At 39.4% G+C, this 26,846-nt stretch overlaps 1 protein-coding gene across 2 annotated transcripts in view; it reads left to right on the top strand.

Moving 5' to 3' along the window:
* The window catches only part of LOC101520271 (T-complex protein 11 X-linked protein 2-like), a 28,809-nt gene continuing 1,963 nt past the window's right edge, over positions 1–26,846 (top strand). Inside the window, exons 1-8 of one of the 2 annotated variants that reach the window (XM_058658579.1) lie at positions 1–289; positions 16,948–17,082; positions 21,081–21,213; positions 23,101–23,221; positions 23,895–24,115; positions 25,189–25,325; positions 25,745–25,968; positions 26,217–26,398. In XM_058658579.1, coding sequence (XP_058514562.1) covers positions 16,959–17,082; positions 21,081–21,213; positions 23,101–23,221; positions 23,895–24,115; positions 25,189–25,325; positions 25,745–25,968; positions 26,217–26,398 — 1,142 coding nt within the window. In that variant the 5' untranslated portion in view covers positions 1–289; positions 16,948–16,958. Of the gene's footprint in view, positions 290–16,599; positions 16,845–16,947; positions 17,083–21,080; positions 21,214–23,100; positions 23,222–23,894; positions 24,116–25,188; positions 25,326–25,744; positions 25,969–26,216; positions 26,399–26,846 lie in introns of those variants that run through there. The other variant, XM_058658578.1, reaches the window with a different exon arrangement.

The raw sequence follows: 26,846 nt of genomic DNA, 5'->3' as shown, positions 1-26,846 counted from the left end.
TTCCACCCCCTCCGCTCCCTCTCCCACCTCCCGTCCCTCCCTTCCCCCACCACAGCATCACCGGAAGCAGTGGGGAAGAAACCCTTGCTGAAGGCAGGAAAGTGAAAATCTTTAGGTCGACCACAGGGGGCTCTGCTGTTGTGGCTCCGCCCTAGCAGAAAGAACTAGATAGGTGCTCTACGGCCATTTGGAAGTCGAGCAAAATGCTGCCGCTACAGGAGCAGAACTCGGTCAGATGCTGAGCATCCGTGTTTGGAGGCACTAGAACTGACTAAGTGACGAGAAATTGGTAAGTACGGCTCTAATGGAGTCAGGGATAAATGTGAGGGAGAAACAGAAAGGGGCTGTGATACTGTTTTTTAAAACATCTATTTATGTGAAACGTAGAATTACAGGAATAGGGGAGAGAAGCACAAAGAGAAAATCCTCCATCTGCTGGTTCACTCTCCTAATGACCACAGCCACTGGAGCTGAGCTAAGCTGAGCTGAAGCCAGGAACCTCTTCCGCGTCTCCCATGCAGGTGCAAGGTCCCAAGGATTTGGGCCCTTCTCCAGCCAGCAGGTGTTGCAGGTGGCGGCTTCATGAGCTGTGCTGCCATGCCCGCACGTATTATCTTATGGACAAGCACAATATTTGGTCCTTGTTTTAGAAGTATATTACGGGACCTGGTGCGATAGCATAGCGGCTAAAGTCCTTGCCTTGCACACGGCCAGGATCCCATATGGTCGGCCCTGCTTCCCATCCAGCTCCCTGCCTGTGGTCTGGGAAAGCACTCGAGGACGGCCCAATGCCTTGGGACCCTGTACCCGCATGGGAGACCTGGAAGAAACTCCTGGTTTCGGATTGCCTCAGCTCCAGTCATTGCAGCCACTTGGGGAATGAATCATCGGATGGAATTTCTTCCTCGCTGTCTCTCCTCTCCATATTTGACTTTCCAATGAAAATAAATCTTTAACAAAAAAAAAGGAACTATATTACGGACAGGGAAATTATAAAATTTTGTCTTCTGAACCAAGCACTGACTGAGCTTTTCCGTGTGCTTCAGAATAACACATTTTCCACCCTAAAGTACGTTTTATTAGAAGATAGTAGCTCCTCGGGCTGGTGGCAGAGCTTATTGCCTAAGACTGCCTGCAGTGCCGGCCTCCCACATGGCTGAAGGTTGTTGGACTCCCCGCTGTTTCACTTTCCATCCACTTCCCTGTTTATGGCCTGGGAAATCAGCGGAGGATGGTTCAAGTCCTTGAGCCCCTAAACTTACGTTGGAGACCTAGAGGAGGCTCCTGGCTTTGGATCAGCTCATCTATGACCCTTGTAACCGTTTGGGGCACGAATCAGGGAATGAAAGAGCTCTGTTTATATGTTGTCTTCTTTCTGTAAATCTACCTTTCCAATAAACATAAATACATCTTTTTTTTTTAAAAAAAAGAAGATAATAATTATCTATGGCATAAAGCATTTTCTTGACTCCTAGCTGTCTCAGTGGTCTGCCCTAATCGGCTTTTGTGCAGTAGCAGTAATGTTAGATAAATATGCAGTTTTGGTCATGTTTGTATGATTTGAGAGACAGCATTAGAACAGTTAGTGGAATCCAGTGTCTCCATCCCTCGGCTTTGTAAACAATAGTTTCCACTGGCTAAATGACTATATTGTAATTTGGGTCATTTGTAGAGATAAATGAGATCCATGGGCACTGGTTTTACACTTTAATCCCACCTGTAAAACTACATGGAGAGAAATGGCCTTAGAACTAGAAAGATAAGTTGTCAGAAAAAGGTTATATGTTGATTAATCAATTGAGAAAATGCAGTCAAATGGAATTTTCTACCTGCTAAATCTTTGCAAAATGATCACTCATATTGTTTGCTGTCATGACAAAATCATCACAAAATGGCACAAGCATGTGAATTTCATAGATACTACAGAATTTGTTATTTATAGATTATTCTTTTTTTTTAGAAAGTTTTTTTTTAATTTGAAAGGTAGAGGGAGAAAGAGAGAGAGAGAGATTGATTTTTCAATTTGTAAGTCAGGAGCTTTTTTTCTGTTCCTGCAGGTGAGTGCAAGGGCTTTGCCAGGCACATTAGCAGGGAGCTGGCTGTGGAATAGAGTAACCTGGATTAGATCAGACACCCATGTGCCTGTTTGTAGGCAGAGGCTTAATTTGCTATGCCACAATGCTAGCCCTATTGTAGTTTGATCAATAAATCAAAATTTTAAATAGTATGGAACCTGTTCATTAGCAGCAAAAACATTTGGTCCTTAATACTCAACAGGAAACATTCCAAAAATTTAGGCTGTTTGACATAGTCACTCTGACTTCACTTTCATTCTTAGCACTTACATTATTTTATGTTTACAATTGTCATTTTAAATATTTCAGTTTTAGTATAGATATTTGAGATGGATGGTTCCTTTCAATGAAGAATATCAAATATAATATTCTTTATTCCTAACATGGTTGCTTAAGCTATTTAATAGAATTTTAAGCCATTGGGTCTCATATTTATGCAACAATTCTCAGTGTAAGTATTATCCTAGGAATTGCCGTCAACAAAATGTTTTAAAACATTTGTTTTATTTTATCTGAAAGGCAGAGTAAAAGAGAGAGGTAGAGAGAGAGAAAAGTCTGCTGTATCTGCTGTTTCATTCCCCAAGTGGCTGTAACAGTTGGTACTGGGCCAGGCTTAAGACTAGAATTTGAAATTCCTTATTTGTCTCCCACCTGGGTTGCAGGTGCCCAAATACTTCAGCCTCCTTTGCAGTTTTCCTAGGCACATTAGCAGGGAGCTGTATCGGAAGCACATCTAGAATTGAAACCACCAGTCCCATGTGGATGCCTGCATTTTTAACTGGTGACTTAACCCACTGTGCCAAAATACTAACCCCCAAGAAAACAATTTTAAACTTGGTAAATATGTGAAGATGTTTTAACTATTCATAACTATCCTCATTTTTGCTAGTGTCATATGTTTGAAGAATGCGGCTTTTCCAATTTTTTTGTTATTCACCGAAGTTTGATCAGAGCTGAAAGCAGCATCTTAATAGCAAATTCCCTTGTTTTCCAGAAGCATTTTTGTCTGCCAAGCCAGAGAATTCCTGCTCTAGCTAGGATGCCACTGCTCTTGGACAATGTATGGAATTAATGTCCCTACAATAATTTGTTGTTGCACATGGCATATCCCTGCAGTGCTCTTAGTGAAGGCCTTATGAAGCTTTTAGACAGTTTGTTATTCCTTGCTTCATTTTGGAAGCAAAGACAGACCATTCAGTCACATTCAAGATGGTGTGGTTTATTGGTGAGCTTTCTGACATTGTATTTTACCTCATCAGGTACTGAGTTTATCTAAGACTTTGTTGGAAAACAGGGCCTATAATTGGCTACCCTGTCTACAGCCAGTTTATTATTATTTTTTTCCCCAAGACACTTGAAAGGTTTTCACAATGTCTGGATCTTCTGCTATATTTTGTGTTTAGCAAGGAGAATTTCGAAGAAGCCTTCTGCCAAACCCTAGAGTAGAAGTAGAAAAGATGCCACTGACATAGCATCTGCGTTAGTCCAGGGAGCTGGCCAAACACATTGGAAATAGGGGAGCCACGTTCATGACCAAGCACACAAGCTGCTAGTGAGTTGGTCTCATCATTAGAAAACGAAACCAAAATATTGTTCAGTGCCACTTAAGTTTTTGTAATAAGAGCAGTAGCGTGTTATAGTTTTATCTACCTTGTTTGTTTGGATTTCTTCTGACCTTTTCATTCTAGAAGCTTTTTTTTTTTGAACTAAGCATTATCAACGTAAGTTTGATTTATAGCTGGCTCAAAGTAACTTACTTTGCTAAATAATCATTTACTCAATGCTTAGTTCTGTTCCATTTTTAGATGAGCTGTTTCAAAGTTGCTCAAATATAAACTATTTATGTCATATGGATTTGCTGTTTTCTTTTTTAAAACATTTATTTGAGAGGCAAAGCTACAGAGAAAGAGAGGGGTGTCTATGGTCTTCTACCCACTGATTTACTACCTAAGTGGCCACAGTGGCTGGGGCTGAGCCAGGTGGAAGCTAGGAACTTCTTTTGGATCTAAAACGTGGGAATAGGGACCCAAACAATTAGACCGTCATTGGCATAATTTCCAGGCGCATTAGTAGGGAGCTACATCAGAATTGCTGCATCAGAAGCCAGCGCTGCAGGCAGTGGCTTCAGTCCACAATACCATAGCTGGTTTATGCCAGTCCCTGTTTTCAAAGATAAAATCAGTGTTTCGTATCTGTGCAAAATTGGCCCCAGGAACTCTAACAGACACTATATGAATATATCTGTTTTGAACATTCATGTACAGGTTTTTGTTTAACTAATGGTTTTCAACTGTTTTGGGTATATAGGAGTGTAATTTCTTGATGAAACAGTGATTACAGATTCAACTTTTTGAAAAAGTGCCAAACTCTGTTTCATAGTGGCGGTAACATTCCTGCAGCAATGCATAAAAGTTATATTTTCCTCACATTCTCATCAATAGTCATGTTTTCCACTTTTTAAAGATTTATTTTATTTTTATTGGAAAGGCAGATATACAGAGAGGAGGAGAGACAGAAAGATCTTCCAAATGATGATTGACTTCCCAAGTGGCCTCAACGGCCAGAGCTGAGCTGATCCAGAAGCCAGGAGCCAGGAGCCTCCTCCAGGTCTCCCATGTGGATGCAGGGTCCCAAGGCTTTGGGCCGTCCTCGAGTGCTTTCCCAGGCGACAAGCAGGGAGCTGGATGGGAAGCGGGGCTGCTGGGATTAGAACCAGCTCCCATAAGGGATGACGGTGCAAGCAAGGCAAGGTACTTTAGCTGCTAGGCTATTGCACCGGGCTCCGGATGGTGCTTTCTAAAAGCCTATGTGTGTCAGTAACACTGTAAATACAGTTTTCTAAAACTTTATACTTTTTTTTTTCAAATCATTGGTTAAATACGTTGTACTGCTATAATTTGCATGATCTGTTATTACTTTAAAATTTACTGTATATTGGTGAAATGGTTATTTTCATGCAATTATTGTTAATAGCTTTTGGCTATAGTCCCATTTAAGTAATGTCTTTCTGCTTATTAGTTATTAAACTTCTCATTCGATGAAGTATTAAGCATTTTATTGTAATGTAAATCTAAAAGTTAAAAAAAGAGAAATGAAGAAGGAAGGAGAATGGGAAGGACGGGGTAATATATTATGTTCTTAGAGTTCCTACAAAGCCTGAATCTGTTAAGTACTAACTAAAATAAAAATAAGGTTAATTTATAAATATAGTTTATTTTAATATAATAGATAGCTTAAAATTATATATTTTATCTAATACAATTTTAGTTATACATTATATATTATATATTTTAATTATATATAATTAGCAAAAGAAATTTTAAATATTAGACAAACAAAAAGCAAGCAAAGAAACAAAATAGGTAGTACTTCTCACTGTGTCCTTAAATAGTGGAAGGGGTGACACAACTTTCTCCACACAGTCCCTTTCTTTTATTGTGTTAAGTCTGGTAAGATTTTTTTTGTTTCTTACATATTGATTAATAGCATCACATGGATCAATCCCCTTTGTAAAAAATACAGAAAAATGCTGAAAGGTTCTGCACGAAGAATGCGAAGTCACCCGAACCAACACATAGTAGGAGAATTAGGGACACCCTTGCACCACAATCCCTACTCTAGGCACAGCATGATGTAATTGAGAGGGAACCTCAGGCTTTCTGCTTCTTCATGAGGAAGAGACAGAGGACCGGAGCAGAGCACTAATTTTCCTGTGTGCTGCCCAAGGGACTGACATCTCTCTCACCCCCCTTGGAGAGATGATGAAACCTAACTCATATTAGTCCCCTGGTGTTTACATGAAACAGAGTCAATTTGAAGCAGAGCGTTTGCTGCAGCGCCTCCAGAGTGGCTCAGCCCTAGTCTTTCCTGTCCCACCATCTTGTCACCGTTGCTTGATAACTGTGTATTCCATTTGCATTTCGTTTTATTCGTATACATTGGGTGTAGACAGCATGAATTTTTTTTTACTAGGTATGAGCTGATATCTTGTTATGGTTTTGATTTGCATTTATGTGAAAACTAGTGATGTTCAACACATTTTATGTAATAGTTGGCAATTTTTTTTAAAAAAAGAAGTATGCACCTATCTGTTTGAAATGTATAGTGACAGTGAGAGATACAGAGAGACCTAAATCTTTCCTACACTGTTTCACAGCCTAAGTGACTTCAATGACCAAAGCTGATCCAGGTCAGACCCAAGAGCCTGGAGTGCCATCTGAGTCTCCGACCTGGATGGCAAGGTTCCAGTTACTTGCATTACCTCCCATTGTCTTCTCAGGCATGTTATCAAGGGGCTATATTGGCAGCAGAGCAGCCTGAAATCGAACTATTGCTCTTTTTTTTTTAAAAAAAAAAATAAGATTTATTTATTTTCGTTGCATGCCAAGTTTATTCACAGTATACAAGACATGAAATCAACCAAGGCATCCATTAATGCATGCGTGGATAAAGAAATTGTGGCAAATGTATTTTTGTTACATAATAAAATGTTATTGAGTCTAAAAAGAATGAACCTGTGATTTGTAGGAAAAATGTATTTAAATGGAAGACTTTTAAAATACATATTTTTATTTATTTGAAAGACAGATTTACAGGGAGGAGAGACAGAGATCTTCTATCTGCTGATTTTACTCCTCAAATGGCTGCAACAATCAGGGCTGCAGCAGATGGAAGCCAGCAGCGTGAAACTCCACGAAGGCAACAGGGGCTCAGGCACTTGGGCCACCTTTTGCTTCTTTTCCCAGATGTGTTAGCAGGGAGCAGGATAGGAGGCAGAGCAGCTTGGGATTTGAATCATCACTCATTTGGGATGCTGGCCTTGCAAGTGGCAGTTAAACCTGCTATATCACAATGCCAGCTCTGGAAGACTTTCAGTGAGATAAGATAGGTGCAGAAGATCAATGCTACATAGTCTCTTTATTATATGAAAGCTTAGAAGTTTATCTCATAGTAAAAAGAGTAAAATAGTGATTACTAGAGTCTAGAAATAGGAGATGGGGGAATAGAGGGGGACTGGAAAGGGGTACCAAAACACAGACTGCAGTAATGAGTTCTAGTGTTCTTCAGCACAGAATGGTGATTATACAACAACCCGTTATGTATTTGAGAAGAACCAGAATAGAGAAGCTCAAAGACTGCATACATGAAGAACTGAGAAAGAGACAAAAGTGTTTATTATCTTAGTTTAATCACTATACATTATATACATTTATTGAAACATTACACTGTGACATACACATTTGTCCAATTATTTTGTGTTAAATATGGTTAAAAAAGCAACCTTTTCATCTTTATGCTGTGGCTTCTTATATGGCAGCTTGCATGCAAGTGAGTCAGGGAGTGACAGAGCACGAGCCGGAGTGATTTTTTTTTTTTTTTTTTTTTTTTTTACGCAAGAACAGGCCTCACTCTGAGTTGCTTCTAAGATACTACTACTGTTCTCTGCTGGCGAAATACTTATGTCACACCACTCAAAATGCCCCCTCTTTTTTCAAGCTGATACTCTTCATTTGTCAGTTTTGCTAGTGCAGAAATAAAAATTGATCAAATGGGAACAAGCAAAAACTGCTTAGAGCTTGCTATAGCGAAGGGTCATCAACAGTGTCACTTGTGTTTTGACAGAAACTCAAAGGTAGAAGAAGACTAAGGAAGCTTCGTAGTGGAAAAAAGAGAAGACTCTGGTAAGCCCTGATTGGAGACAGTTGCCCTAGGGAAGCTGTAGGTGAGCTAACTGGAAGTGTGACATTCCATGGGGGTTGTTACAGGAGCATATTTGGTTTGTTCTGGTTGATTCTAAGGTGGAAGGTAAAACAACAACTAGGGAAGCTGTTGTTATTAATCAAGTCCTGACTGATTGTGTCCAGTTTCAGAATTTATTGCTTAACCCCTTGCGTTATTACTACAGATAGACTATGGCTCCCTGGAAATCATATTTTTAGCAGGATGATTTTCTGGATCAGTTATTACAGAAAATCAAATGGTTTTTCTGGAAAGGTTGTGGATCATATTTCTACTTTCTACTAAGATGATTGCTTGAAAAAGTTTATTTACTTATTTGAAAATCAGAGTTGAGAGAGAGAGAGAGAGAGATCCATCTGCTGATGGCCTGGTTCACTCCTTAGATGATCCCAACAGTCATGACTGAGCCAGACTGAAGCTAGCAGCTAGGAACTTTTTCAAGGTCTCCTACGTGGATGGCAAGGATCCAAACACTTGTACCGTATCCTGCTGTTTTTCATAGGCCATTAGCAGGGAGCTGGATTCAAAGTGGATCAGCTGGGTCCCTGGAGAACATGGAATCCCCAGAGGAACTGCATCAAAGAACTGAAAAACCTGATGTGCTTTTAATATTCTTTTTATTCACAATAGGTTGGGAGGGCAGAAAAATCTTCCACCTTAGAATGTGTGAGGAAGATTTTCAGTATAATCTATTAAGATTCTAACAGGTGACTTATAGATAACAGATTTTTCACTGCATTAGACATTAGCAAAAACTATGGAGACTTACAGTGGGATCCAAGAGCAACCCTGACAACCTCTTAACAGGAGGTCATATGCACAGAGCAGGAGGGGACCCCAGAGTGGAGCAGGAGGATAAGAGGAGGTCTGTATCCTAATCCCGGAGACCCCCGGAGGCCTCCCAAGTGCTTTCACCACAGAAGCAGTGGATACCTCATCAAGAACTGTCAGTATGGGCACCAAGGATCGTAACCTGACTGTCGAGCAGATCACAGGGAATTTGTCCTTGTAGACTGAGAACTCTGAGGTCAGTCATTTCTTATCTGATCTCCCACATGGGATTGCAGCAGCCCAGAACCTTCCTCGTAGAGTCTGGTGACAGAAACAACAGCCAGGAGCCCCAGGTGGTTTTCAGAGATAAAAGAATTGTAAGTTTCCTCCGAAACTCAGGAGAGGAGCTTTCTCTGCTCCTTACTTAGTTCCAACTTTGGCTTCCCATCCTCTAAGGAGTCCCCCAAATTAACTCAGACACAGAGAGACTAATATAGAAAGCTTTGAACAGACAGGAAAAAGTCAGCCTGTACCTTACTGGTCAGACTCCCGATTTGGCTTTTCCTAGACCTCACTAGGTAGGATGCAGAGCTCAGTCATTCCTCACTTGCTAAGTTATTGGGGATTTCTCTGCTCAACCACCTTAAGACTGTTCTACTCTTCAATTGTTAATATATGACTTGTTAGAGTTATAAGTCTGTTTTGATCATCCTAAAATGCTCAAAGTTCTGTAAAATCTTGCTTGAGTACTATAAACTGCTAAGTTTAAATATAATAAAAAGAAAAAAATGACTTCTCATAAAATGCAAAAAAAAATCAGTGAAATAATGCTCAGTTATCACAATTGTGAGATGAACTAGACCATCAAGCTGTATGCTTAATGACAAGTCAGCAAATAAAACCACAAACTTAAAAACCAAAACAAAAACAAAGTGGATCAGCTTGGACAAGAACTGGTGCCTGTGTGGGTCACTGGCTCAGAGGTGGCAGCTTTACACTCTGGGCCACAACACTTGCTCCTGTAGAGATGCTTTTTTTTTTTTTTTTTAGACTTGGGGTTACATCCCATAAACCCATCATAAATTGAAAATGCCACGAAGTTGAAAATGCATATTATCCACCTAACACAGCCAATGTCATATCTCATTTGTATTTATCAAATGTGTATCCTTATGTAAATGATCAACTTTTGCCCCTCAATGCTTTATATAGTGTAGAATAAATGGGCTAAAATTTGGGTTACAGTCCTAATTTTTTCGTAAAGCAGTGATGACTCTAGATAAGTCATTTGCGGGCCTAGTTTAGCAGCTAAAAGTCCTCATTTTGAGCTCACCGGGATCCCATATGGGCGCTGGTTCTAATCCCAGTGGCCCTGCTTCCCATCCAGCTCCCTGCTTGTGGTCTAAGAAGGCAGTCTAGGATGGCCCAAAGCCTTGGGACCCTGCACCCGTGTGGGAGGCTCAGGGGAGGTTCCTGACTCCTGGCTTCGGATTGGCGCGACACTGGCTGTTGTGGTCACTTGGGGAGTGAATTGTCAGATGGAAGATCTTCCTCTTTGTCCTCCTGTCTGTATATCTGACTTTGCAACAAAAATAAATAAATCTTTAAAAAAAAAAAAAAAGAAAAAGACAAGTCATCTGCATTCTCTGAGCCTTAAATGGTTCTTTGCAAAATGGAATGCTTGATTTTATTCTGTGCTAACAAAATTGCCCTTGGCTGAGATTCCCCTTAAGATCCTTGTCACAAAAGCCTGACATTTTTTGAAACAGGTTTCCAAACAGTGCTATATATACCAAGAAAGAGCAGTCACAGTGCTTGCTTCGGCAGCACACCTAATAAGAGCAACCAAAAATATGCCAATGAGTAAAGGTAGATAATGAATATGAATGGTCCTTCCTCCTGGAGCAGAATTTTCTCAAAGATGTGGGACTGGTTTTATGTCAAAACTAACCATAGGTATTTCATTAATAATTACCATAAATCATTATTATACAGAAAGGAAAGATTTGAGACACATTTAGAAATTAGGGGTATTTTGTCCAAGGAATAAATTGAAAATAGTTGTCCTTAAGATAATGTACACATTAACAAGATTTTTTAAAATGAAAATTGGGGCAATACTGTTTTTAAATGATAGAGCATAGCTGATAAAGTTTCCATATGTTATGAAGATTTCAAGAATGTCTTATGTTTGAAAGGAGAGCCAGTCTGAGACCAACTCTGTGTTGAGTGTTCAGCTCCTTAATTTAAGACTAGATTAGTATTTGATATGAAATATCTCAAAGATATCTCTCCCTCTTCCTCATCATGCTACACTTTTTATATTTATACATGCCATTTTATATTTATACATGCCATTTCTAGTACCTACCACACCAATGCAGATTAAATTTTCCTGAATTTTGGTATATAGCTTCTCAAATAACATGGCATTATTAAAAAGAAAAAAAAAAGATCAAAAGTCATCAGTCTTAATATTTTGATGCTTATCTCCTTTGCTTGTTGTACGATCATTAACAATGAACCTGGACTCTGTTAATACTCAGTTTGGTCATCTAATACATGGATAGAAAATAAGATATTTCTTCCTTATTATGCAAATAGCATTGTAGGTAGAGCATATGGATTTGGGACACGAAAGTTTTGTATAGTTATATAAAATCATTGATTATTTTTTTTTAAGATTTTATTATTATTGGAAAGCTGGATATACAGAGAGGAGGAGAGACAGAGAGGAAGATCTTCCGTCCAATGATTCACTCCCCAAGTGAGCTGCAACGGGCCGGTACACACCAATCCGATACCGGGACCAGGAACCTCTTCCGGGTCTCCCACGCGGGTGCAGGGTCCCAATGCATTGGGCCGTCCTCGACTGCTTTCCCAGGCCACAAGCAGGGAGCTGGATGGGAAGTGGAGCTGCCGGGATTAGAACCGGCGCCCATATGGGATCCCGGGGCTTTCAAGGCGAGGACTTTAGCTGCTAGGCCACGCCGCCGGGCCCCAAATCATTGATTATTAACAGAGAAGAGGAGGATGCATTTCTCACTTCATGTATTTATTTGTCTATTTCTAACTTGTCGATTTGGTTTTTGCTAACTATGAATGCTACAGATCATTAAATATATTATCTGGGTATATCCTTAGCCAAATATAATTTGCCATTTTCTTCAATTTCTCTTCCATTATTCATCCTGTATTTCAGCTTTCCCCAAATTACCTCTTAGGGAATTTTTATATTTGTAGGGATTTCTTAACTTGCTGAATTAATAACAGAATTCTGGGCATCACTGTGGATAGTTTTTTTAAAATCCCTTTTTTTCTCTTTTAAAGAGCTATTTTTTTTTAATAAAGGAGGAGTGACAAGTGAGAGGAAGAGGCAGAAAAAGGGAGAGAAAGAGAGAATATGAAAATGAGAGTTGTGTCTTCCATCCCTTGATTCCCTCCCCCAATGGCTGGAATAACTTCAGTGAGCCAAACCTCAACTGGGAGCCACGAACTCAGTTTGTCTCTTGAGTGAGCAACATAAGTCCCTTAGAGTCATCTACTTTAGTATCTTTAGATTACAGCTGATCTGTAAGTCTCATATTTCGATTGTTTTAAGAACATCACAAGAACTCAGCTGGATACACCCAAACCAAAACAATTTTGCCTCAGGCTTACGGCCTGTTCCTTCATTACCTAGCTTCGATGACCAGCCCTAAATGATTCTTGTCTAATCTATTTGTAAAATGAAAGTTTAACAGGGAAAGATAGTTCACATGTCTCTCCTTTGTGTGGCGGATTCACTTACAAATAAGTAAAACAGGGCCCGGTGGCGTGGCCTAGCGGCTGAAGTCCTCGCCTTGAAAGCCCCGGGATCCCATATGGGCGCCGGTCCTAATCCCGGCAACTCCACTTCCCATCCAGCTCCCTGCTTGTGGCCTGGGAAGGCAGTCGAAGACAGTTGAGGACACTGCACCCACGTGGAGACCTGGAGGAGGTTCCAGGTTCCCGGCTTTGGATCGGTGCGCGTTGGCGCGTTTGCGCCTTGGCGCGTTGCGGCTCACTTGGGGAGTGAATCATTGGACGAAAGCTCTTCCTCTCTGTCTCTCCTCCTCTGTGTATATCTGGCTGTAATAAAAATGAATAAATCTTTAAAAAAAACAAATAAGTAAAACAAATGAACAAACAATTAATACTATAGTGTTGTAAACCTGGTCTTCATTCCAAACAAAAACATGGGGATGCTTCAAAACTTCATATACAGTAGAGCTAAAAATACATTTCTTGGGCCCAGCACAGTAGCCTACTGGCTAAAGTCCTTGCCTGCACATGCTGTGATCCCATATGAATTCCAATTTGTATCCTGGCTATTCCACTTTCCATCCAGCTCCTGTTTCTGGCCTGGGAAAGCAGTAGAGGACGTCCAAAGCCCTGGCAGCCTAGATCCGTACGGGAGACCAAGAAGAAGTTCCTGACTCGTGGTTTCAGATCAGATCAGCTCTGACAATTGTGGCTAGTTGGGGAGTGAAACATCGGACAGAAGATCTTCCTCTCTGTCTCTCCTCCTCTCTGCATATCTGACTTTCCAATAAAAATAAATAAATATTTTAAAAATACACATTATTTTTGGCTCAAAGGTGTTTCAAATCTAGACCTACTCATAATACTCCCTTTCCTTCCCATATGGGATCCTGGTGTGTGTACTCTGGTCCCAGTGATACCCCCGAGGCCTCCTAAGTACTTTCACTGTGAAAGCACTTTACTAAGGATTTTCAGGACAGCTAGGGCTATGTCCCTCTTGCCAAGGAGATTCTGCAGATTTGACTGCCCTCGAAGGCCAAGAACTTTGGGGGCAGTTTGTTATTTTAACATTTTATTGTTATAACCTAAAAGTATTCTTTACATTTTTCTAAGATTTATTTTTATTAGACAGATATACAGAGAGGAGGAGAGACAGAGAGGAAGATCTTACATCTATTGATTCACTCCCCAAATGGCTGCAATGGCCAAAGCTGAGCCGATTCAGGAGCCCGGAGCTTCTTCCGGGTCTCCCACAAGGATGCAGGGTCCCAAAGCTTTGGGCTGTCCTCAATTGTTCTCTCAGGCCACAAGCAGGGAGCTGGATGGGAACCGGTGCCTGTACGGGATCTTGGCACGTGTGAGGTGAGGACTTTAGCTGCTAGGCTATCACGCTGGGCCCTCATTTACATCTTAACAGTATTTTTATATGTAAGTTATTACCTTTACCAAAAGAAAGATGTAGCCACTGACACACATTTTTCTAATTTTGAAACCACAAAGGACCCATTTGGAAATCTCAAAATTAGAAGAATTAAATATGCCAGGAGACCTTAAAGGATCTGATTGAAGATTTCTCAGCATTATAAAGTAATTAAACATCCTTTAAAACCCAGCTCTTTTACCAAACCATGAGAATTTAGCAAAGACAATAGAGAACCCAAGAGGTTACCTTATTGCAAGGCAAAATATGTATTTCTTTAGTCGGTCACCAAAAGGAAAATAAAACCTTACATAGAGGAATTAATATGTAAAACTATCTCATAACTTTTAAGAATTTAGCAAAAGTAAAGGCTGGGACAGGAACACAGCTTACTGGAGCTGGCTAGGCGTTTGACAAAGTCACCAACTAATCAGAAACTATCTAAAGGAGATGTTTCGATGTTTTGTTTTTTTATTCTCTTAACAGATTTCAAAATCAGAGATTTCCTATTTTTACATATCAATTCTAATCTCAGCATACATTAGACATTAATGCTATAAAATGTAAATAATGCTATAGCAGTATCTTAAAAATTATAGCCAATTATATTACACATAAAACAAGATTTATGTCTCTCAAATTCTGACTTCCCCACCCTTTCTTCAACATCCTTAAGCCTTTAAATATTCTCTTAGTTTTCCCTTTCCATTTTATGATAGCCATTCTTTTGTACAAAAAAAAATTTTACAAGCAATGTTCTTCCTTTAATAAAATAATTTTCCTTTTATAACCTTTCTCACCAAGAACACATTTCTAGGCTTGCAGCCATGTTCCATTTGTTAATTCCCCTTGGTTTACATTTTGGAACAATTATTTAAAACTCCAAATTAAGACATTTTTATAATAAAAGCCTATCAAATGTTAAACACAATTGCTTTAAGTAGTCTTTAATCATTTTTCTCTATATATTCAATTTATGGGAAGATTTTTTAAACAAACCCGAATTGTCTTTTTTTATAGAATTTAAGAGGCTAGGAATTATTTGCCTCATTTACCTTTGTCCAGTTTATACTCAGTAACATTTCATGACCAGAAAACACAGAGATTAATACATTAACAATTTAAAAACTTTCATAAAGCAACCCTAGCTGGACAAGAGCGGCATAAAGCTCAGGTCTACTACAAGATCATCCCCCGTTCAGGCTCAAGAAGCACTGAGACAAGGAGTATCACTGTAAATAGCACATTTTAGAGCTCTTATTACCAGTTTTTAGATTAGCACTGGACCTATAGAGCCAAGTAATTTTTTTAATTTTTAATTTTTATTTTATTACAAAGTCAGATATACAGAGAGGAGGAGAGACAGAGAGGAAGATCTTCCATCTGATGATTCATTCCCCAAGTGACCACAATGACTGGAGCTGCACCGATCTGAAGCCAGGAGCCAGGAGCTTCTGCTGGATCTCCCACATGGGTGCAGGGTCCCAAGGCTTTGGGCCGTCCTCAATTGCTTTCTCAGGCCACAAGCAGGGAGCTGAAAGAGAAGCAGGTATGCTGGGACTAGAACCCACGCCATATGGGATACTGGCATGTACAAGGTGAGGACTTTAGCTGCTAGGCTACTGTGCCAGACCCGAGGCAGACATTTTTTAACCAGTGAGGGAACCAGTCAACCTGTAAAGAGGGCCACTACACAGAATAAAAAGTTGTTAATTTCCCTTTAAAAAAAACAAAAATAAAAACAGAATCTCCAGATTCCGCTGCTTTTTCTTTGAAGTCCTTGAAGTGTAATTTGACCAGGTCCGTTGGGCTAGGAGTGTAATGATTTTAACCCGTGATATTGAAGGCAATAAAACAACACAGACATATAACACAAGAAACACACAAACCACAGGTGAACTAGAGATCTTGAGGCCAGCAGGACTTGGCAGCTGCTTAAAGGTGGGATCCCTGCCAGATAAAACCAGACCAGATGGCATCCCCTGGCATCCCAGTAGGAACCCCGACTCAGGATCTGTAGCTGCGTCCATCAGACTGTCTTGAGTCTAGATGGTGCACCCCCAGTCCTTACTTCTCCAGTCTGGGCAAAGTGCCCTGTTTCAGGCGTTTAACTTTCCTGGCCAATGCACCAAATGTTGCATCCACTGAACCTCAAAAACAGAATGTACACTTACCACAAATTTTATTACAGTGTCCGACACAATAGCCTAGATACTAAGGTCCTCTACTTGCATGTGCTAGGATCCCATATGGGCACCAGTTCTAGTCCCGGTGGTCCCTGCTTGTGGCCTGGGAAAGCAGTGTAAGAAGGCCCAAAGCCTTGGGCCCTGCACCCATGTGGGAGACCCGGAAGAGGCTCCAGGCTCCTGACTTCAGGTTGGCTCAGCTTTGGCCATTGCGGCCGCTTGGGGAGTGAACCATTGGACGGAAGATCTTCCTCTCTGTCTCTCCTCCTCTCTGTATATTTGGCTTTCCAATACAAATAAATGAATCTTTGAAAAAAATTATTGCAATGAGAGGTTAGACAAGTGACTGACAACTGGGACCCACACCCCTTAACACAGTGCGACCCTGCACAGCACATTCATAGAGTTTTCATATGGGCACTTTACAAAAGCTTATTGTGGCTGGACAGCCTGTGCCTGGCTCTTCTCCGGTCTAGTAGTCAAGATAACCAGAATTAGGCCTTGAAACCACCGGTGAGATAACCAGACTCAGACCTTGATTCCTGGGAACTGAGAACTATCTGTACTGAAGGTCATGTAGGCGGCTCAGCCTGCGAGCTCACACAGCCTCACATAGTTTCTTAGCCAAGCAAGCAAAGCAGAAGTTACAGAACAAAAAGTATTGCAGTTAGCAATGAGCCATGTTAACTCCATTTTGTTTTCAACTCTACAGATTCCTGTTCTGCTTCACTGATGCTGGACTTCTTCAGTTTCGTTAAAGCTAGTCTCACTAGTCCTGTCTCCCTTGATCCCACCTGGCACCTGTTTGAGAGTTTGCTGTACTTCTTAAAGACTCTTGAAATTTTCCGTAATACACTGAAATTCAGAACAGTAGGTTCAGCCACCAGAGGTCTCAGTGACCATTGAAGAGCCTTCTTTTTCCCTTGGACATAGATTTTTAACACACTTTATCTTTTTTTCTCTCCAATTGCAGATAACATCAAGATGCCAAAAATAAAAGAAGATTCTGTGCTCCAGAATGACTCCAGTGAAGCAGAGAGTAAGGCCTCTGAATCATCTGGAAAGACTCAGGAAAACATAAGTGGCTCTGCAGATGACCATCCTCCTGGTACGTACAGAATAATCTCATCATTTCCTCGGGCTGCCCTTCAAAGTAGTTAGGTTAAAGGAATAAACAGAAAGTCTGTTTAGGATAGTAGTTAGGAATAAACAGAAAGCTTGTGGTTTAAGTTTATTCTAAGAACATAGACAGCTTGTAAGGACTGGCACTGTGGCAGTGAGATACCGCTTATGGTGCTGGCATCCCATCTCGGGGAAGAAATTTGGAGTCCCAACTGTTTTGTTTCCTACCAACCCCCTGCTAAAGCTCCTGGGGGAGCTGTGGAACATGGCTCAGGTTCTCTTGTCTCTCTCCTAGTTTCTCCATGCCACACAGGCAGCCCCAATGAAGTTCTGGGTTTCTGGCTTCTCCTGCCATTTGAAGGAGTGCAACATTGGATGGAAGATTCTTGCTCTTGCTTTCTCACTTTATCACTCTGCATTGTAGATTAGAATTTTTTTTTCAAAGAAGCTTTTATAGCCTTGCATCTGCAGTTTTTCTTTCTCTCGTGCTAGTTCACTGGGATTATTATTTTACTTGTCTTTTTAAAAAAATTATCTTTAGATATAAAAGGCTAGAACCTTTATTAATAAGAGAAAGGGATTAAATGATAATTCTTTGTGTTTGACAAGACTTGACAGTGGTTGTGAAAACATGGGAGATAGACAACTTTTTTTTAGTATATGTGGATATGAGGACTTGGATGAATCATAAATAATACAAATGATCTGATATGCGGATTGTGTTTTCGTCTTTTCCAGCGCTGCTTTGCTGACATAAGAATTATCACTATTCTAAGATAAAATTTTTAGATCTGTAATAACAGAGCTTTTATGTAAACTTTTTCACATGGTAGGCATTTGAGTTTAAAAAAAATTACTGATTCAACTTTATAGGAACTCAAATTTTATTCCTCCTAATATTAATTTATAATGACTTTTTCCAGCCTGTACAAATATAGTGCATTTTAAATCTTGAAAACTGGAAAGGAACCCATGAAGCTGTTAAGTTGAATAATGCATGTTTCTCTAGTGACCACTTGAGATCACTGCTATTAAACAGAATACCATAGTTCTTAGTTTGGAGTGTCTTTCAAATATCTTAATGAACTGATGAGATGATCTATTTTAAATTATTTAGTGAATTTTATTTGTTTGAAAGATTCCTAGTCCATTGTTTGCTGGTTCTGTCTATCACACACAAATACACACACACACACACAGACATGCACACACACACACACACACACACACACACACACAGAATAGTGCTTGCTTGCTCACTGCCCAAATGCTCTAAACAGCGAGGGCTGGATCAGGCTAATGCCAGGAATCTGGAACTCAATTTGGATCTCTCATGTAGGCAACAGGGACCCAAGTGCTAGAGCCAGCATCTACTACCTCTAAGGATGTGCATTTATAGGAAAATGGAATCAGCAGTGCAGTTGGGGATTGACCCGAGGTCTTGTCATATGGGATTATGAGCATCCCGAGTAGTATCTTAACTGCAAGACCCAACACTCACCCCTTGATGATATATTGACATATATAGCTTTTTAATTAGGGTAGAAAATGCCCTATAGCTGGGTCCAGCATAGTGGCATAACAGCAAGTGAGGCTGCCATTTGCCATGCTGTATCCCATTTGAGTGCCTGCTTAAGTTCCAACTGTTCCACTTCTGTGTTAGCTCCCTGTTAACGTCTGGGAAAGTAGTAGAATATGGATCCAGTAGTTGGAATCCTGCCACCCACCCATATATAGTTCCAGGTGCCTGACCTTGGCTTGGCCTAGGTCTGGCAATTGGTATAGGTCTGGCAATTGGGGCCATTTGAGGAGTGAATCAACAGATGGAAAATCTCTCTCATTTGTCTACTCTCTCTTCTCCTCTCTCTGTAACTGTGCTTTTTAAAATAAAAATAATAAATCTTGAAAGAATATCACATCGAAGGACAAATGCAAGTTGATAAAATTTTTGTTGAATGGCTTCTTAAAAATGAAAACTATTTTTTTATACATAGAAAGGATATACACAAAAAATTAAACACATAGTGCATCAAATGTATAAACCCGTAAGACTTGCTTTTATTATCAGTATTAGGTATTATGTTTTTATTCGCTTGGCAGCACAAAGCGTTTCTATACTCGCATCTTCACAAACATGTGAGTAATGTGTAGTCCTGGACATCATAATGGCTGTAGCTGCCATGTCAATAGTAATAGTTATTTTTCAGCTCCATTAGAATTTTCGTTGAAGATTTATTCTATGTATCTATCGGTCTATCTGAAAATCACAATCATGGAGAGAAAAGGAAAGCCAGGCCAGATCCAAGAGCCGGGGCTTCATCTGTGTCTCCCACATGGCTGGTAAGGGCCTAAAAGCTTTGACCAATTCTCATTTGCACAGGCCATCAGCAGGGAGCAGCCAGAACACAAGTAAGTGCCTCTACGGAATGCTTGCATTGCGATGGATAGTTTTACCCATTATGCCATACCACCAACCTCAGTTATAATTATTCATGCCAGTTTTTGTATATACAGTTCTTTGACCAAAATATTATGAAATAGACATGGTGTATTTCATTTTTTTTTCTTCTTTTTTTTTTCGCAAGTCAGTGTTGTGACAAAGTAGGTAAAGCCACTGTTTGCAATATCTGCAGCTCCACTGGATTTTCAGTTTACAATTTTATTAAATAAATTAAAGCAAAGGCCAATACTATTTAAATTTTATAAAGTATACACTTCTTCATTCTAGTCAAGAGTATATAATAGTTTTATTCTCTTATATTTAGAATAAAAATATTTGTAAATATCCTGAATCAAATGGCTTCTGAATAATATTCTCTGGGTATTGCTCTATCTTCTCATGTTCTTTATTATTCTTTATTGAAAGGACTGTCATTTTGTGATCTTCCTTTTTCCGTTTACTTGACTTGCATGTTGTATATTTGTTTATGATCCTTATGAGTAGTTATGTTTAAAACAAAATAAAACATTTTTAAAATTTAAAAAAAAATGAAAACTAACTAAAGCATCTTCCTGGAGTTTTTGGATTCTTATATGCGAATTTTATTGTATTTTTGAAACAAGTAGTTCTCATAAGTATTATAAAAATATATTGAGAGGATAGTTTCATTGCATGTTTTATTTCTCAGAAATTCCAAATAATTATTGCAACCTCCCCATATACTTATTATGTATTACTGCTGCAAACTGCTTGTAGGCTGAAGGTAGAACATTGGTTCCAAAATTCCAGTGCTGGTCTGTGATATAATTCTTGCCAATGTTGAATGCAATTAAATAATAAAGTTTCTGTAATGAATTTTAAGATAAAATTTAGTTGATTTTATTAAAAAGACTATTCTTAGTGCTGGCTTTATTCCTTTGTGTTTTTTGGAATGTTAACATATACTTTGTTTATGAAATGTTTGTTTTGATGATGGTAAGGTTGGATTTTTGTTTGTTTACCTAATTTCATATATGAAAATTTTGGCAAATCATGGTCAGTCACTCGATTCTTCTCAAAAATTGTTTTCTGTTGAATACCTAGATCTGAAGATAAGTTTAGAGGTATGATTCAGCTTTAGAACCATAAAGTAAAATTTGTGGTGTTGTCTGCAAGGAGACTGTAGCTGTCATTTGTACCTTCTCAGAGATAGGAAGAAGATAGTAAGAACTCAGTAACTTATAGGTAAATGTCTGTTTGGTGAAGCACAACTTGTTTCTTGATTCTTTTCTGCATTTTCCTTACTTTGCTGACATTTCAAATGGAAGATTTTGAAATCTCTTTCAGTTTTTCATAAAGTAGCTTTTTCCCATGCCGTTTCCCATCTGAGTGTTTCCAATACTGTTAAAGGGAAAAGAAACATCAAAATAATTCAGTGAGTGTGCATAAGGTGTATTTGATGAATCTAAATGTGAGGGCCTTACTTGAGTAAATACTTCAATAAAATCGAAATTCTGCTTGTGGGGGTTCCCTGCTAATGATTGTTATGCTTTTCTTTTTTCCAGAGAACCATTGTGCATCACTTTCTATCAAAGAGCTGATAGAAACAATTAACAAAGTTTCCAAGATGAGTATTGCTCATGAAATTGTGGTCAACCAGAATTTCTATATTGAAGAGAAAATGTTACCTCCAGATAGGTAGACTCTACTGTTTTTTTTCCTATTTTACACTTCCTTGCTGAAGATACAGCACAAGTAGATTTGACTAGTTTTGAAACATTTTGTTAATAAATTAAATGATCAGGTCTATTTGAAATTATACCAATAAATAAAATGCAAGGATATTGAGTGCATTTTCCAGTTTAAAGGAATCAGTGTGGCAGATTATATTTAAAGAAGGCATAAGCTGATGCAACTGTTATCGAAATAATAAACCAATGCAACTGTTGTCAAAATGATCATTTTAACATTTCAGTTATAGTAAAACATAGGGTTGATTTCATGAGATCTTTTCAGAAAGACTTGAATGAAGTAGCTCTTTGCAGTTACTCTTTTAACTGTGTGGATTAAAGCAGGCATAGATGCATAGCTCACATCATTATCAAATTTGCACCTTAAAAAAATTTATTTTAGCTAGATTATGTGTCATAATGGGGGATAAAACCTTGGGACATGGTGGCCACTTGACTATTGTAGTAATCTAGGTAGGAGATGATGACTCATTGGGTTATATTCCAGAGATGTTTAGCAAAAAAAATCTCTGGAATCTCATGATCCACATGGATAAAAAGAAAGAAGGGAAGGAATTAAGGAGGACTTCAGTAAACACCAGATAATTGGTGAAGTCTAACAATTTAGATTGGTGTGGTGGGAGAGCAGCTTGTCTTGTTTTTATAATATTTTTATACATTTCATATTGATTTTATATTTTATATTCTTTTATATTTATAAATGTTTATTATAGTTAACATATACATACATTTAATCAAAAAAGATGCATTGCTGTTACATATTTCAGAAAAAAAGGCTGCTCTTTCTGCTTTACAGGACCAAATATGGGCAAGAAACAGGTTTAAAGGGGGAAAGAAAGAGAATTCTGCTCTGGGTTGGCTAAATTTGAAACATTTTAAAGACTTTCAACTATTAGAAAGAAGAAAAGTGACCCTCTAGATTTCAGGATTGTGTCTGTGGACATGGGAACTCAATCAAACATCTGGGCTAGGTACAGAACCAGGATTAGACTAGAAGTCTTATTTCTAAACACACAATTCTTTCTTCTGCAGGAAATAGTTTCTTTGGAACCACCAAAGACTTTCTGAGAGGATTTGACCAGTGCTTTTATTTATTTATTTATTGATTATTTTGCATTATGTGACAGTTTCATAGGCTCTGGGAATCCCCCCACCCCTCCCCCTCCCCTCCCCCCTGGTGGATTCCTCCACCTTGATGCAGTATTACAGTTCAAATTCAATCAAGATTCCATCCTTGCAAACATATATCAAGCATAGAGTCCAGCTACTTATTGTCCAGATGGGTTGAACAGTTTCTTGGGGAGACCATTTCTGGTCCGAAGTTAGAGCTGGTAGAATATCATCCCAGTCAATTAAGAGTCCCAATATAACATCAACAGCAGTTTGCAATATTATGGAATTGACATGGTTTTGAGTAACCAGTATGTTAAAAAAAAAAAAAAAAGCAGGTCCTAACCACAACCTATGATTAGCTCATTGACATTTCAATTTTAGTTTATATACAGGACCGGCTGCTATATACCTTAAAATGGCTATAAGGTACCATTCAGCTGTCTCGTGTGTCTATTTCATTTTAGTATTTATACCACCCTGAACGCCCCCGATCTCGTCTGATCTCGGAAGCTAAGCAGGGTCGGGCCTGGTTAGTACTTGGATGGGAGACCAGTGCTTTTGTATCCAACTATAGTTTCTTTAGTCTTTTTTAGGTTTAAGCCTAACTTCTGCTGTCCTGTCAGTGTTCATGGTCTCTCATGAGTTTAAATGCTCTTTGTAAGATTATGATCCTATATCAAATCTAGGTAAAGAGTCATTTTCTCATTTCATCTTCATATAGTGTGCAAGGCAGATTTGTGGAGACAATGTACAATGTTTTGTGGGACCATCTGAGAGAGCAGCTGTCGCGTACTCCATCCAACTTTGCGTGTGCTCTTGATCTACTAAAAGAAATCAAGGATGTGAGTAACCAATCGTCCATTTGTTGATGTGAAGTTTCCTGGCATCCCAGCCTCCGTTAGATTGTGATCATCCCTGGTACACTGATTAGTAGGACTCTGTACACATGATCCACTATTTACGCAGCTTTCATTTTACCTGGATGAGATGAAGTTTAACAGTTGAATATGCCGTTCATTTAAACATATTTTCACTGAACCTCTGCTGTGTTTGATTGTTTCAGAAACACAGGGATGAATAAAAGCTTTTGGCAACAAAGAGCTTATACTGAGTCAAAAGCTATGTCAGGAGACCTGTACATGACTGCTGATTTCATCCCCACCCTTTGAGTAAAAATAAAAATGTTCTCCTTTATTGAGAATGCCTCATCACCTTGTTGTGGTGTGTACTTTATACCTCTGATATCCTGCACTCTTTTCTTCACATTTTTTGTTTGTGTCCTGTGTCATTCTGTCCTGAAAATAATGACAACTACTATAAATGATCCCAATGGAACCTTAAATTACAGTTGTCCCTGAAATAAAATAATAATACATTCTAGGATATTTAGAGACCCAATTTCCTGACCTTCAGAAGACATGGTCTGGGTTGCCTTTGGCCTAAGAAGATTGTTTTTGGAGAAAGTTCAGGGTTCAAAGCAGGATTTATCTCTTTTGATTTCCTTTTTCTGGTCAGATCTTGCTGTCACTGCTATTGCCACATCAGAGCCCCATACAATGTGAGATTGAAGAAGCCCTGGACATGGATCGCCTCAAAAAAGACGTAGAGCAGGGGACTTTGGATGTGCAAAATCTCTCTAGCTGCATTCTCAACTTTATGATCATGCTGTGTGCACCAATTAGAGATGAAGCAGTGCATAAACTGGGGAGCATAACAGATCCAATAGAATTACTGAGGTGAGACTCCACATGCTGTTCCTTAAATCTGCTTTACATGCTATGCAGACAACTCCGCGGTATGTGTTATGACACAGCCTGTGTGTTACCTATCTGTGGTGTGCTGAGAAGCTAACACCTCTTTCCTCCCTGAGTTACTGAGTTTAATTTTCCAAGGACAGTTACTCAAGATCTTTGTGACGGTCTTTAGATCCTTGGGGTCTCTTTATGACCTAGTAACTTCCCAAATGTTTTCGTGTTTGTCCTAAATCAACCTTTTTTTTAAGGGGATAGAACAGTGCTTACCCTTCTCCCAAGACTAATAAATGTAAAATGATTTGTTCAGTGCGTTTGAAATACACTTACATACTAAGTACCCACAGATAGATAGAGCTTTGGTGTTTTGATGACTTTTTTCTTTCTTTCTTTTTAAACATTTATTTTATTTTTATTGCAAAGTCAGAAATATAGAGAGAGGAGGAGAGACAGAGAGAAATATCTTCTATCCGATGATTCACTCCCCAAGTGGCTGCAATGGCTGATACTGTGCCGATCTAGAAGCCAGGAGCCAGGACCTCTTCTGGGTCTCCCACGTGGGTGCAGCGTCCCAAGGCTTCAGACTGTCCTCGACTGCTTTCCCAGGCCACAAGCAGGGAACTGGATGGGAAGCGGGGCTGCCAGGACTAGAACCGGTGCCCATATGGGATCCTAGAGTGTTCAAGGCAAGGACTTTAGCCGCTAGGTCATGGTGCCAGGCCCCCCTTTCTTTAAAATTTATTATTTACACATTTTTATAATACTTGAAAGGGAAAGAAGGGAGAGAAATCTCTTGTTTTCTAGTTTACTCCTGAAATGTTCACAACAATTGGAGGTGTTTGCCAGAAACTCAGTGGCAGTTACCCATGTACTTCAGGCATTCTCGCTGCTTTCCAGATTATAAGTTAGCAGAAAACTAGGAAGGAGTTATATTAAGGAGTTTAACTAGGACTGGAACCCAGAGCTGTAATATAGATGTGAGGCATCCAATGTGATATCTTAATCACTGTGCCAAATGCCTGCCTTCATTGTATAAATAATCTTTCTCCCTGTGGCAGGGGTGTTTTTCACGTTTTGGGCCTGATGAAAATGGACATGGTGAACTATACTATCCAGAGCCTTCGACCTTACCTGAAGGAGCATTCTGTTCTCTATGAACGAGCTAAATTCCAGGAGCTCCTTGACCGACAGCCCCGTATGTATACATTTTAAGGGCATGAAAGGGGAGGTTTGACTTTAGGCCTACCTTCTTATCATAAGTGAGAATATTTTCTCTATTTTGAATAGAAAGTTTCTTCTTTATGTAAAGAGTGGGGAAAAACCTACCAAAAATCACTTATTTATTAACCAAGATTATATATTAAAGCAGGAGTGAGAAACATTTTTGATGCCAGGGGCCATTTAAATATTTATATCATTCATGGACCTTGTAGGCTTGCATACTTGAAAACGAGCCTGATGTTGATTTATTGAACTTTGAGTCCTATCTCTGCTTATTTTGGCAGGACCAAACCAAGGGATATCATAGACTTAATATGACCTGCAGGCTGGCGGTTCCCCACCCCTCTCTTAAAAGCCTTAGTTTGAAAATACGTATTTCTTCCTTTCTACTAGATCTCCTGTTTTACACCAAAAAATGGCTAGCAAAAGCAGCTGCAGACCTCACTACACCATCTCTAAATTCTCCTGACTCTGCAAGCTGCTCTTTAAGGATGGTGGCATATTCCCAACAAAATCAGGAAGCTACCAACTCAGACATCCCCAGTCCCACAATGGTGTTGTACCAGGGTTACCTGAACCTTCTTCACTGGGATCACAAGAATGAAGAATTCCCTGAGGTAGGAATATGTGATGGGACATTGTTCTCTTGATTTATTATCATTATTTTTATTTTTCATGATACAGTTTTATAGGTGTGGGGAGTCCTCCGTTTCGCTCCTCTTCCTCTCTCCCTGTTTTCTCCTCATGCCATTTCCCCCCATATTATCACAGTAGTATATTCTCTTAGTAATGTTCACAAGTTTGTATTGATTGCATCCATAATAATCCTCCTTTCCCGACACCCTGTTATTCCATGCCTCACCAGACTCTACTGATGGACAGAATGCGGCTCCAGGAGATGGCATCAACAGTATGCCAGTTAACTATCCTGACTTCAGTCTTGCTGGTGGCCAGAAGTTTCTCTGGTGGTGTTTTATTCAGGTCACCTGGATTTGTGGATAAACTGAAAGACATAATCAACACCCTGATGGAAGAATATAACTCCAGGTGAGATGTGCACATCTTTCTTAGAATGGAAAATAATGCATTGTGTTTTGGACATAATCATGCAACACAGTATTGTTTATTCTTCTAAAAATATTTAAATACTTATTTGAAAGGAAGAGTTGTAGAAATACAGGAGAGTCAGAGAGAGAAAGAGATCTTATATCTGCTGTTTCAGTCTCCAAATGACTGTAATGGCTGGGGCTGGGAAAGGCTCAATGCAGAAGACAGGAGCTTCATCTGGGTCTCCCAAGTGGATGACATGGGTCCAGTATTTGGATCACCTTCCACTTCCCTCCCAAGGGTACTAGCAGGGAACTGGATCAGAAGTGGAACAGCTGGGACATGAACCTGTGCCCATATGGAATACTGGTGTTGCAGGCAATGCCATAAGCTGCTGTGCCACAATGCCAACTCCTGGGATTGCTCTTTACCACAAATTACCATCTCC

Source organism: Ochotona princeps, chromosome X (genome assembly GCF_030435755.1).
Source record: "Ochotona princeps isolate mOchPri1 chromosome X, mOchPri1.hap1, whole genome shotgun sequence".
NCBI classification, from domain to species: Eukaryota; Metazoa; Chordata; class Mammalia; order Lagomorpha; family Ochotonidae; genus Ochotona; species Ochotona princeps.
Note: the sequence above shows the minus strand (reverse complement) of the source record. Positions and strands in the feature narration are given on the sequence as shown.